This window comes from Phyllostomus hastatus, unplaced genomic scaffold (genome assembly GCF_019186645.2).
Source record: "Phyllostomus hastatus isolate PE091 unplaced genomic scaffold, TTU_PhHast_1.1 phas_contig_57, whole genome shotgun sequence".
Taxonomy (NCBI): Eukaryota; Metazoa; Chordata; class Mammalia; order Chiroptera; family Phyllostomidae; genus Phyllostomus; species Phyllostomus hastatus.
Window position 1 is genome coordinate 489,686 of NW_025333912.1, and position 13,800 is coordinate 503,485.

The window sequence follows — 13,800 nt, forward strand, 5'->3', positions numbered from 1 at the left end:
TTTAATGCACATTTTAACTACTTCATGCATCATTCACAGCATGCATGCTTTTCTCTTCTGCTGGCTTCCTTCAAGCCAAGATGGTTGATAGAGTCCCATACTTGGCAATGTTCAGTGGCAGAAGGAAATGAAACACCTCTTTTGATATCTCCTCAAGAACAAGAAAATCTTTCCCCAGAGTGCTCCATTAGATACCCTTTCATATCTCCTTAGGCTAAATTGGAGTCATATGTTTAATCTTTTTAAAAAATTGATTTTAGAGAGGGGAAGAGAGAGATAGAAACATCAATTTGTTGTTCCACTAATTTATGCATTCATTGGTTGTTTCTTGTATGTGCCTTGACTAGGGATCTAACCTGTAACCTTGGTATATCATGACAATGTTCTAACCAACTGAGCTACCAGGAATAGCCAGGAACATGTCCATTCTTTAACTAAACATTGGCTTATAGCAGTGACTTTCAACCGGTGTGCCACAAGAGGCACACTGGAGGGTCATCCTGTACACCAAAAGGTTGAGGGTTTGATTCTTGGTCAGGGCACATACCTAGGTTATGATTTGACCCACCTGTCAGGGTGCATATGGGAGGCAACTGATGGATGTTTCCCTTTCTCTCTGCCCACCCTGCTTCCTTTCTCTAAACTTATAAACATATCTGTGGTGAGGATTAAAAAAAACAGCAATAAAAAAATGTAATACCTGACTATTTAGTCAGAGGTACTGAACTCCTTTCCCCCAGGGGTGTCCAACCCTTTGGCATCTCTGGGCCACAATGGAAAGATAATTGTCTTGGGCCACACATTAAATACATTGTGACATGTAATCACACAAAAATCTCACAATGTTTTAAGTAAATTTACGATTTTGTGTTGGGCTGCATGCATAGCCATCCTGGGATGCATGTAGATACCCCCGCTTAGACTGTCAAATAAAAAAATGAGAACAGTCAACACAATAGCCATCTGGTGTTAATGAGTCAAAACTATACCTATTTTTCGGTCAGATAGGCAAAAATATATTTTTTGGTGTTGGTGCATTATTTTAGTGCTTAGTTATGTGTGCCATGAGATTAAAAAGGTTGAAAATCACAGGCTTAGGCCAATAGGGATTTATACTTCAGCTAAAGATGGATTTACTAATCCCTGGCCATGTAGGGAAAGATGGATACTGAGCAAGATCAAAGTCTATTTGTAAAGAACATGTGTAAGGCGAAGGATCTCATGGAAGTAGGCAACCGACAGGGGCTGCTTCAACACTTAAGATGCTTTGTTTAGTAGGAATACTACTGAGCAAATAGTAGTGTACGTATTTCTCTTTCCCATTCATTTTTAAGCTCTTTGGGGAAAGGAGCTCTACTTATTCATGTTTCTCAGCACCTGTTGAATGCCTTACTATGCATAATGGGCATTCACTATTTTACTTGAATTAAAAAATTTCCTGAAAAGGCAATTTTTTAAAAAATTACTTATGATACTTTGGATTTATAAAATATTTTCTCCTAAAAATTTAAGAGACTTCCAGGAATATTTACTTTTAAATTTGCTTTCAATACTCTAAGAGGTAGAGAGAAAGAAGTGCTGTGCACAGTTTTCATTACAAATAAACTTTTATTTGGTAGCTTGTTCAAAGTCTTATAGTCAACAATCAAGAGAATCTAGATTTTCTGAATCCCAGCCCAGAGTTATTTCTACTTGTCTATATTACCTGTGAGAAGACTACTCCTTCTTTAACTAAACTATTCTAGTAACCCATTATTACATGTAATTGTTATTACTGGTCACGCTTTTTTTCTTCTTCTCCCCCTTCCAAATTAACCCTGGTTATAAAATTATTTTTGTTTAAAGATCATAATCTGCAGACTAACAGAATGTGAAGGTTAAAATGTGAAGGTTATGAGCTAGAAATATTTCAGCCCTCAAGAACAAGGTTATTCCTTTGAACAAGGCCAGCGTTGACATCATAATGCAAGTTTTTAAAAAACTTGAATTTATTGGAGTGACACAGGTTAATAGGGTCATATAGGTTTCAAGTATACAGTGCTTGCGTATTACACTATGTGCCCACCACCCATAGTCAGATCATCTTCTCTCATCATGTATTTGGCCACAGTGCAACTTTATGGACTTTCAAAGAGATGAATGTGTACTTTGTTACTGAATTTAAAAACTGTTATTTCCCTTTTCTCGTGTTCTTTTCTGATCTGCCAAAACAGTATGTCAAATCTTGACTTAAGAAAATATTAAGGTGAGCCCCTTCAACTATAGGTAACTGATATTTACAGCTCAGGTGCACATAATATGGGACATTTTAATTAAATCCTTGGAAGTGAGGTTGTCCACAGACCAAGAGACCTACTTGGGACTCTGGTTTCCACACCCACCCCATGTCTCTTAGGGAGACAATATTTGGGTGCCACTTGTCTTAGATTCTCACTGTATTTAGTAAGAGAATTGGTTATTTGTATATCTCCATTCCTAGACACTAAGCAATTTATAGTTAAGGACTGTGCCTTTTTATTCTCCTACTTCAGCGCTGAACACATAATGGGGTTTAATAAATATGTGTTAAATGAGTAAACCTTTGGTATCTAGAAGATAGCAATGAAATTAAAATTAAGTTTTCCCTCTTGAAAAGTTACCAGTCTGTACATCTTCCAGAAAGAAGGAATCTTACTTAAGGTAAACCAACTTTCTATTGTTAAACCCCTTTGAGCAAAGTTTCAAGTATCTGACAATTATTCAATTTTGCTCCCACTCAATTTAACTAACTTCTCCTCCAGTCCTCACTTAATGTTTGGATGCTATCTGTGACATAGTTATCTCAGCATTCTCAACACATTTAGGTGCATTTGGCGGAACATGTGATGTTTTCTTCTCTTGGAAATAACCCTACTGTACACATTCTTCACCCTTTGAACTTTTCCCCTCTGATATTCTAAGGCCTCTCTCATCCCAGATCAAAGATTTAAGGTTTCTAAGCAGGAAACAAAAAAATAATAATAAATAAGTAAATAAACAAATTTGCCACAACTGCCATGATTTCATGACTAAAGAGGACACTTAGAAGTTGCAACAATGGAAATGTGAAAAATCCTGTTCGATTTACAACTCCCACCACCCATCAATGGGCATTCATTTTCTCCTCCTGCTTTCTGTCTTGCAAAATATATGAGCTAATTTTGTCTAACGCACAATACCAGATGTCTGCTCTATCTCGGATAACCGACTTCTTGCGTCTTTTATCTACTTAAACAAACTTGCCATTGAAAAGGTCCTTGGCCTTGAAGTCAGCGGATGGTGGAAATACCATTTGACACTTTAGGTCCCAGTCTGATTTAAGATTGGGTCGATTTCAGGCACGGTCCTTGGAATTTTCCCAGACTTGTTTTCCACTTTGCTTCCTAGGTATGTGTTTGCACAAGGGTTTACTGAGATAGTCGCGATTGGACAAGTTCGGTTCTCCTAATGTAACCAACCTAAGTCGAAGAAGAAACACGCAGAACCCGCACGCTCCCGCAACGGCCCACGGCGCCCCCCTGCGGTCTCTCCGGAAGCCCCAACAGGTCGCCACAATCGGTTCTCTTTCTTCCCTCCAAAACGTCGCCCGTTAGTCATCAGCTGTTCTTTTCGTAACCCCCTCCCTCCGCCAGTAGGCTCTTTCCGGAACTCCTTCTCGTCCTTCCGCCCTGCCCCGCGCGGATCACGGCTGTTCCGTTAGGTGCCGCTCCTCCCCAGCTCCCAGGCTGAGGGCGCAGCTCCGCCCCGCCTTCCGCGGAGGCAGCCGTCCCCTACATCCGGGTACTGACTCCAGCCGCCCAGACTCTGGCACTATGGTCATGGCGGAGGGGACGGCTGTGCTGAGGCGAAACAGGCCGGGCACCAAGGCCCAGGTACCGTCTTTGCATCTTTGGCGCGAGGGGACTCTTGGTGCCGAGCCGTGTCGTCCCTGGAAGTTGGCCGTCCCTGTGTGGAGTCTGGGCCAGGGCGGCAGGCAGGCAGGCTGGCGGGCGGGGGGCACTGGTGACTGGCCTGCTCTTCCGGTGCCGCAGCCCCTCGGTCTGGCCGAGGCGGCGGCGGCCAGGGAGGCCTCAGATCCTCGACGTGAGGGTGGGAGTGAGGGGCGGATGGGCGCTGAGGGCCGTGGTCGCGGAGGTCGGGGCCTGGGAACCTGTCAGCAGGTTCCGCCTGTTCTTGCCCGTCCCCTGAGCCGCCGTTGACCTGCGTCTGAGGGGCGCAGCCGGCCAGGTGGAGACCACCGGGGTTTCGTGAGGGTCCGGGCTGCCAGGGTCCGAGGGCATGCCAACACAGCCTGCCTCGTCCTGGCATCCAGGTCCTACCTCCCGGCCTGTGACGTTCCTGTCCGACTGCTTCCATCTAGCTAGTCTTGCCGGATCCCGGTGGCGATAATTTACTCTTTACTCTTCCTCTTGCTGTTTGCCTTTGGCCACTTTTCGCTGCAGCTGTTCCTCTGGCCCTGCAAGTTTTCATCAGCAGGTTGCGACTTGTTAAGAGATCATTCCTTGTGAATGTCCTTGTTATTATGTGTGAAGCACAGGAAATGAACTGATTAGAATTTTATTAGCCTTCAGTAGGGCAATATTTCATTGAGTTGGTGCTTGTTTGGGTATTGGTTCTTTTGCAAAAGAGGGGTGCCTCACGTTCTTTAAAAAACTAAATGGGCATTTAGACTTGACCTCCTTAATCTGCCAGCTGAAATGGCTTGCTATTGAGTAGGTGCTCTAATGGGTGTTTGTGGCGGCGGTGGGCTGCATGCGGCTCAGGATGGCTATGAAGGTGGCCCAACACGAGATTGTAAATTTCCTTAAAGCCTTTTTTTCCCATCAGTTTTCGTTAGTGTTTGTGTATTTAATGTGTGGCCCAACACAACCCTTCTTCCAATGTGGCCCAGAGACACCAAAAGGTTGGACACCCCTGGGAATCTAAAATGAGAAGAGATCTGTTAAAATGTAACTTTAAAAAAAAATCATATAAGTGAAAAAAAAAAAAGCAACAGCGGAGCTATGACTCTGTGCCACAGAACCACTTTTCATATCTTGTACAGATTTTTTTTAAAGATCGTATTTATTCATTTTTGGACAGGAAGGGAGGGAGGAAGAAAGAGGGAAACATCAATGTGTGGTTGCCTCTTGCATGCCCCCTGCTGGGGACCTGGCCTACAACCCAGGCATGTTCCCTAATTGGGAATCAAACCATCCACCCTTTGTTTCTAAGGCTGGCGCTCAGTCCACTAAGCTGCACCAGCCAGGACTCTTGCACAGAATTTTGGAAAGGGAGTCCTTTCAAAGGGATTTTTTTAGGTCCAGACACCTTCCCCTATCTTTGTTACAGATAAGAAAACCGTATCCTAGAGAATCAACTGCATTTGCTCAAGGTTACATAGCTTTGTATTCTTAGCTCACTGGTGACTTTGTCTCTTTAACAAGTTGCTTCTAGTACTGAATTTTAGAGAATTTAGTTTGAAAGTCCTTATTAGAGTCACATTAAACTGTCAGTTGCTCTGGCAGTTTCATGGCCCTACTGCTGGGAATTTATTATTTAGGCTTCCTTTTTATCTTTTCCAAACTTTCTTTACAGGGTGTGGCAAAAGTAGGTTTACAGTTGTGACTATGGAAAAGGATACAGTAGTTAATAAATAATAATACAAGAATAAACTTGTTTTGCATGCCCACAACTGTAAATCTACTTTTCCCTTACTCTGTGTAAATGCTCTCTAGATACTTTCACTTTGTATTCTGTGAAAACATTATTCTTTTATTAAGTGATCAACTTTTGTATTTTTATATTCAGAAGTGGACTTTTTACTCACATTGTGACAATCATCATCCATTTTTATTTACTCAAAAGTTCTGAAGTTTGAAAGGAAAGAATATCTTTTAAGTTAATATTGCAACATATCTGCTATGTTATAAGTAAGTCACATATAAAAAAGCTCCTTTGTTTTTTCTACATTGTCACAGATCAAAGTTGTTAAATAAAATGTGGCAGAAAAGATTAGGGTAAAAAAAAGACTACTTAAGTAGCCCGTCCTATCCCTTCTCTATCACACTAATTTTCTTCAGGAAATGGGTCTATTCTAAGATGACTTATTTAGAATGATAATAGAGTAGGTGGAGTGTCTTCCTATTCCTTTTTAAAAAAATTGGTTAGATTCGGATATTGGCACATAGTTGGTTTTCAATAAATGTTTATTGACTGAATTAGAAGAAAACATTCATTAAGCTGGATTTGAAAAAAAATTATTTATTTTTAGAGAGGGGAAGGGAGGGAGAAAAAGAGGGAGAGAAACATTGATGTGCGAGAGAAATATTGCTCAGTTGCCTCTTGAACACCCCTCGGGACCTGGCCCGAAACCCAGGCATGTACCCTGACTGGGAATTGAACCAGCGACCCTTTGGTTTGCAGGTCGGCACTCAATCCACTGAGCCACATCAGTCAGGGCTGTCGGATTTTTGGTTCCTCCTTTAAGTGTTTAAAGTATATCACTGTTATGCTGTGACAGAACATTAAATTCCTACTTTTTAACATTTTTTCTGTGTATATTACTATGTGTTTTCTAATATTTTAATAACAGTCTACAAACTAAATTTTTTATTTTTAAAAATATTTTATTTATTTAACATCTAGAAAGAGGAGAAAGGAGGGAGAGAAAGAGGGAGAAAAATATCAGTGTGAGAGAGAAACATCTGTTGGTTGCCTCTCTCATGCTCCCAACTGGGTAACCAGCTGCAACCCAGGCATCTGCCCTGACTGGGAATCAAACCAGCAATCTTTCAGTTCACAGGCTGTCATTCTATTTATTGAGCTGCATCTGCCAGGGCTACAAACTAAAATTTTAAATGCAAGTATATGCAAAGTATATTGATAGAAACATTTACTTATTTATTTATTTATTTTTAGAGAGAGGGGAAGAGAGGGAGAGAAACATCAATGTATGTTTGCCTCTCGCCCCCTACTGGGGACCTGGCCTGAAACCCAGGCATGTGCCCTGACTGGTAATTGAACCAGAGACCCTTTGGTTCTCAGGTCGGCACTCAGTCCACTGAGCCACACCAGCCATGGCACATTTTTTAACTATAAATCACATAGGAAGAATTTTAAAATTACTTAGGTGATGTCTAGGTAAAATACTTCCTGCAATAATTTGCAGTACGTTTTCTAAAATGTCTTGACATTTAAAAATAGTTCATTTTCATTCGCATAGGGAAACTATTAAAAAAATGAAGTTTAAGACACTTAAAAAGGTATACCCATCATCTACCCTCAGAATTTAAACATTACTAATATAGTTGAATCTCTCTGTATTACTTTCTCCTGTCTTCTACTTACTCCTAACTAAAAATGGTGATTATCATTCCTTTACTTTCTTTAACTTTTGCTATATATGCATTATATCCATAAGGATTCTTTGGACTTTCTTAAACTTTTATTCCTGTGGTATCATACACTGTATTCTTCAATTTGCTCCAGTTTTTGCTCAAGGTGTTTGGAGACTTATCCATGTTGATTGATAACAGGGTTATAGATCATTGATTTATGACTACTTGAATTCCATTGTTACCTCAGAGACATTTATTGAACACCTACTATGTGTCAGGAATTGTGCTACCTACAAAGGATACATAGGTAAACTTTTCTGAAAAGGCAGTCAGATGGAAAGTTTCTTAATCACTTAGGGAAATGTCTACAAACTGGATTGTCTGTAGAGAAATTCAGAACCAACACAAGATGATCCACAGAAATATCCCCCTTACAAGAAGTCTGCTCTATTTGGTGGCTATTCTATTTTTGGTAGAACTCGTATTTTAATAAATTTTAAAAAATTTATTGATTTTGGAGAGAGAGAGAAACATTGATTCTGTTGTTCCACTTTAGAAATGCTGTTTGGAATTGGAATAATAATTTATAATGTCTGTTTAAAATAACACTTATGGAGCAGTAACTACTGCTACTTATATTACTTACTAACACTAGCTGTTCTCTAGGTGAAAAACTGATCGAGTTTTAAAACCTTTATGGAGATTAAGTATAACTTCTTTTTAAAGATTTTATATATTTTTAGAGAGGGAAGGGAGGGACAAGAGAGAGAGAAAGAGAGAGAGGGAGAGAGAAACATCAATGTGCGGTTGCTGGGCGCCGTGGCCTGCAACCAGGCATTTGCCCTGATTGGGAATCGAACCTGCAATGCTTTGGTTCTCAGCCTGCGCTCAATCCACTGAGCTACGCCAGCCAGGGCTAAGCATAACTTTTTGAGAAGATCTTTAACCACCATAAACATAAAAGTGATAGACTTATCTCCTCAAGTGATACGTGAAAAGTTTATGGGAGCCATATGGAGGGATTTGTGGTTGAAAAAAATGTAACTTGTAGTTCAAATAAATAAAATCTTGGTGTTTATTTAAAAACATTGAATGAAATTCCTTTATCTTTTTTATTGGTAATTGCAATGTTTACATTATGAGGGCTTTTCTTCTCTAGTGGAACTTTGGATTTTTATTAAGAATTGAAGTTAATTATACTGGTATTGCATCCTGTGCTTTAACCATGAATTTTTTTTTATAGGATTTCTATAATTGGCCTGATGAATCCTTTGATGAAATGGACAGTACGCTAGCTGTTCAGCAGGTAATAACAATAGTTTCTTTTGCAACTCCAATAAACTAAACATTTGACCTTCCTTAGTATAGTTAACAGTGTTTCTGTCTATATCTTTTAGCGTAAACCAGAACCCCTGGAATTAATGGAATGCCTGTTTACAACTTTTATCAACGTTCACTTTGTTTTAAGATGACATGTTAAACTATAATCAAAATTTAATATATTTTAATATCTTAAAATATGTTAATCTGTATCATATCTGTGTACCAAATTTGATTTTACACTGAATTTAATTCAAGATTAATTGAATACTAAATTAGAATAACACTTAAGTAGAAATAGCATGTACATTTGGTGACAGAACACTTGAAAACATGTACCTAAGCTTTACATTTTAATTTTAGTCCCCATCAATTCTTTACTTGTGTCCCTCCAAAACATTTGAGGGCTGAGATACCTCCCCTTAGGCTGTTGCCACGATCAAGTAGCTCACCAAGGCGATTTATCAAGAAGGGTGGGCTTGTGTAGTGTGTTTGCTTTGAAAGGCCCCTAAGGATATTCTTAAATTTCCTATTGAGAATCACATTGTATACTCTGTGGCGTATAAGAAAAAAAAAAAAGGGAGGGGAGGGTCATTTCTTCCAACATGAATAAAATCTGGAGTCTGGGGGGAAAACATTTCAAAAGCTAATTATTAAAAATTGCATTTAGGGATTAATAATAGGATGCCTGAAATTAGGCGTACTAGTATATTGGACTAGGCATTTTTTTTTTTAATTTTAAAGATTTATTTATTTATTTTTAGAGAGAGAGAAGGGAGGGAGAAAGAGAGAGAAACATGAATGTGCGGTTGCTGGGGGCTGTGGCCTGCAACCCAGGCATGTGCCCTGACTGGGAATCGAACCTGCGATACTTTGGTTCGCAGCCCACGCTCAATCCACTGAGCTACACCAACCAGACTAGACATTTTTAAAGAGAAAATGTGCAGTAATGATAGGCTGGCTTCATCTTGATGGCCAGGTAATAAAAGAAGATAATTATTTGGATTTATTGTTATTAGAACATCTTAGGAAATAAAGTAGAAATACTGTTGAGTTCTTTGAGCATAAAAATTCATAATCATTAAACAAAACCCTTTTAAATGGATTTAGTATATTAGATATTCCATTCCATTTCCTGTTAGCATAGGAAATGGAAGAGCATTCATGAATGAATGGTTTTGTGCATTGCCTTTTAAAAATACATTGTTCAATCAGCAGATATTTATTGGGTTAGCAATAAGATAAGCCTTGTGGGGGATACACAAATAAAAACCTAGAGCTCTATGCCTGGAAATTGGCAAAAATTAAGAGGAGAAGTGTGCAGATATTTTTCACTTTAAAGGTAGAGGCTGTGTCCTGCTACTTTTTTGAATTCATTTATTCTAACAGTGCTTTTGTGGAATGTTTAGGGTTTTCTGCATGTGGGATCATGGCATCTGCAAACAGATAATTTTATTTCTTCCTTTTTAATCTGGATGCCTTTTATTTCTTTTTCTTGCCTAATTGCTCTCTGTAGAACTTCTGATACTATTTTGAACGGAAATGGCAAAAACAGGCATTCTTATTTTGTTCTTGATTATAGAGGAGAGCTTTCAGTCTTTTTCAGTGAGTATGATGTTCACTGGGTTTTTCACATATGGCCTTTATTATGAGTTATATTTATCTCATAATATCTCATGAGTTATCTCTTGAGTTATATATTATAAACATAGTATTTGTTGAGTGTTTTTTGATAAAAGGGTGTTGAATTATGTCTGATGCATTTTCTGCACCACTTGAGATGATCTTTTTTTTTTTTTAAGATTTTATTTATTTACTTTTTAGAGAGGGGGAATGGGAGAGAGAAAGAGGGAGAGAAACATCAATGTGTGAGAGATACATTGATTGGCCGCCCCTCACATGCCCCCAACGCGGGGACCTGGGCACAACCCAGGCATGTGCCCCGACCAGGTATTGAACCTGCAACCTTTTGGTTTGCAGGCTGGCACTCAGTCCACTGAGCCATACTAGCCAGGGTGACCATGTGTTTTTTCTCCTATCCTGTTGATGTGGTATATTGTAATGATGAGGTTTTTTAAAATGTTCAACCATCCTCGCATTCTAGGAATAAATTTCACTTGATCATGGTATATAATCCTTTTAATATGCAGCAGAATTTGGTTTGCTAGGATTTTTGCATCCATGTTCATAAGGGATAATTGTTTTCTAGTATTCTTAGAATGTCTATGACTGGCTTTAATATCAGGCAATGCTGATGTCATAGAATGAGTTCAAAAGGATGTCCTCTTCTCAGTTTTTGGGAAAAATTTGAGAAGGATTGGTGTTCTTTAAATGTTTGGTAAAGTTCATCAGTGAAGCCATTAAATCTAGGGCTTTTCTTCATTTGCACAACATTGCGAATGTAATTAATGCCACTGAAATGTACACTTAAAAATGGTTAAAGTGACAAATCTTTCCCCATTGAATGGTCTTGGCATTCTTGTCAAAATCAATTGACTGTATATGTGAAGGTTTATTTCCAGGAGCTCAATTCATTTCCATTGGTCTACATGTCTGTCCTAATGCCAGTACTACACTGTTTTGATTACTGTAGCTTTGTAGTAAGTTTTGAAATTGGGAAGTATGGGTCCTTCAACTTTGTGTTTTCTTTTCAAGATTGTTTTGGTTATATTGTGCCTCTTGCAATTTCATACAGATTTGAGAATCAGCTTTTCCATTTCTATAAAAAAAAAACTTGGAATTTTGATAGGAATTGCATAGAATCTGTATTGCTTTGTGTAGTATTAAATCTTTCTGCCTATGAACAAGATGTCTTTCAATTCATATATGTAGGTCTTTTTGAAGCAATATTTTGTAGTTTTCAGTCTACAAGTATTTAACCACCTTATTTAAATTTACTCCTGGGTACAGTTGATTCTTGAACAACAACATGGGGATTAGTGGCACTGACTGACCCCCTGCACAGGTGAAAATTCACTTGTAATTTTTGATTCCCTCAAAACTTACTACTAATAGCCAGTTGTTGACTGGGAGCCTTACTGATAACATAAACAGTTGGTTAGCACATACTTTGTGTTATATGTATTATACACTATTTTTACAACAAACTGGAAAAAAGTTTGTCAAATGTTATTAAGAAAAATCATAAGGACAATAAATATATTTACAGTATATATTGAAAAAAATCTGTATAAGTGGACCGGTACAGTTCAAACTGTGTTGTTCAAGGGTCAGCTGTATTTTATTCTTTTGAATATTATTATAGATAAATTTGCCTTCTTAATTTCTTTTCTGTTTAGTGAAGGTGTATAGAAACATAACTGATTATTAGAAATTGGTCTTGTATCCTGCTACTTTACTGATTCATTTATTAGCTTTATTAGCTTTATTTGCTGTAGATTCTTGGGATTTCTATAAGGATCATGTCATCTATGAATAAAGATAGCCTTTCATTTAATTTTTCTCTTGTCTAATTATTCTGGCTAGAACTTTAGTACAGTGTTGAAGGGCAGTGGTGGAAGCAGGCACATTTGTGTCATTTCTGATTTTAGAGGAAAACCTTTCATTCTTTCACCATTCAGTATGATGTTATCTGTGTCTTTTTTATAAATGCCCTTCATTATATTGAGGAAGTTCTTTTCTGTACCTGGTTTTTAGAGTGTTTTTATCATGAAAAGGTGTTGGATATTGTCAAATATCTTTTCTGCTTTAATTAAGATGATTGTGTATTTTCCCCTTTGTATTTTATGTAGTATAGTAATATATTAATTAATGCATTGAAGTGGCGTACATTGATTTGTTTAAAATGTTGAACCACTCCTTATTTCTTTCAGCTTTCTTTTGATTCATGTTCATATGGTATATCTTTTTCCATCCTTTTACTTTTAACCTACCTACATCATAGTTGGGTCACAATTCTTTGTTCTTTCTGATATTCTTTGACTTTTAACTGGTGTATTTAGGCCATTTAATATATATATATATATATTTTTTTTTTAATTTAAAAGATTTTATTTATTTTTTTAGAGAAAGGGGGAGGGAGAAAGAAATGGAGAGAAACACCCATGTGTGGTTGCCTCTTGCTCACTCCCTACTGAGGCCTGACCTGGCATGTAATCCAGGCATGTGTCCTGACTGGGAATCAAACCAGTGACCCTTTGGTTCACGGAACGGCGCTCAATCCACTCAGCCACACCAGCCAGGGCCAGGCCATTTAATATTAATGAAGTTATTGATAGGTATGTTTAGATTTATGTATACCATTTTATTACTTGCTTTCAGTTTGTTCCCTGTATTTTTCTTGTTTCTGCTTTGCTGCCTTTTTATGGATTGTTTGAACATTTGGCATTCTATTTTAAGTTATTCTAATTTTGACTGTATCTCTGTATATAATTTTTTGATGATTGCTCTAGACAGTACTAAATACATACTTATCTTTTTAAAAAATCCTCACCTGAGGATATGCTTTTATTGATTTTTTTAGAGAGAGAGAGGAAGGGAGAGAGAGAGGGAGACAGACAGACAGACAGACATCGATGTGAGAGAGAAACATTGGTCGGTTGCCTCTTGTATCACCCCAACTGGAGGTCGAATTCATCACATAGGTATGTGCCCTGACTGGGAATCAAACCCCTGAAGCCTTTTGGTGTATAGGACAGCGCTCCAACCGAGTCACCTGTCCAGGGCCATGCTTAACTTTTCACAGTCTACTTAGAATCAGTATTTTACCACTTTGGTTGAAATGTAGAAACTGCCATTATATAGAGCCCTTTACCCTCCCTTTTTGCTGTATTGGCCTGTGTATATTACATCTGTGTTCTTGGAAACCCTGTCAGACAGTGTTATATTTTTTGCTTTTATTCACCAAACATTTTAAAGAACTTAAGAGGAGAATGGTATACTTACCCAAATATTAATAATTTCTGTTGTTCCTGATATTCTTAGTTTCTTTCTGGTATTGTATTTTCCTTCTATCTGAAGATCTTCCTTTAGCAATTATTTTTGAGCAGTCTGCTGGCTAGGAACTCTCCTTAGTTTTCTTTCATTTGAAAATGTTGACAGTTCCTTTTTTTGTTGGCACTTTAAAAATGTGCCATTCCTGCCTGTCTTCTGGGTTCTGATGAGAAAGCTGCAGTTATTTGAA

At 38.2% G+C, this 13,800-nt stretch overlaps 1 protein-coding gene across 1 annotated transcript in view; it reads left to right on the forward strand.

The window, feature by feature from the left end:
- Positions 1-3,335: 3,335 nt before the first annotated feature.
- The window catches only part of MOB4 (MOB family member 4, phocein), a 34,945-nt gene continuing 24,480 nt past the window's right edge, over positions 3,336-13,800 (forward strand). Inside the window, exons 1-2 of the mRNA XM_045847690.1 lie at positions 3,336-3,890; positions 8,581-8,643. Coding sequence (XP_045703646.1) covers positions 3,831-3,890; positions 8,581-8,643 — 123 coding nt within the window. The 5' untranslated portion in view covers positions 3,336-3,830. The remainder of the gene's footprint in view (positions 3,891-8,580; positions 8,644-13,800) is intronic.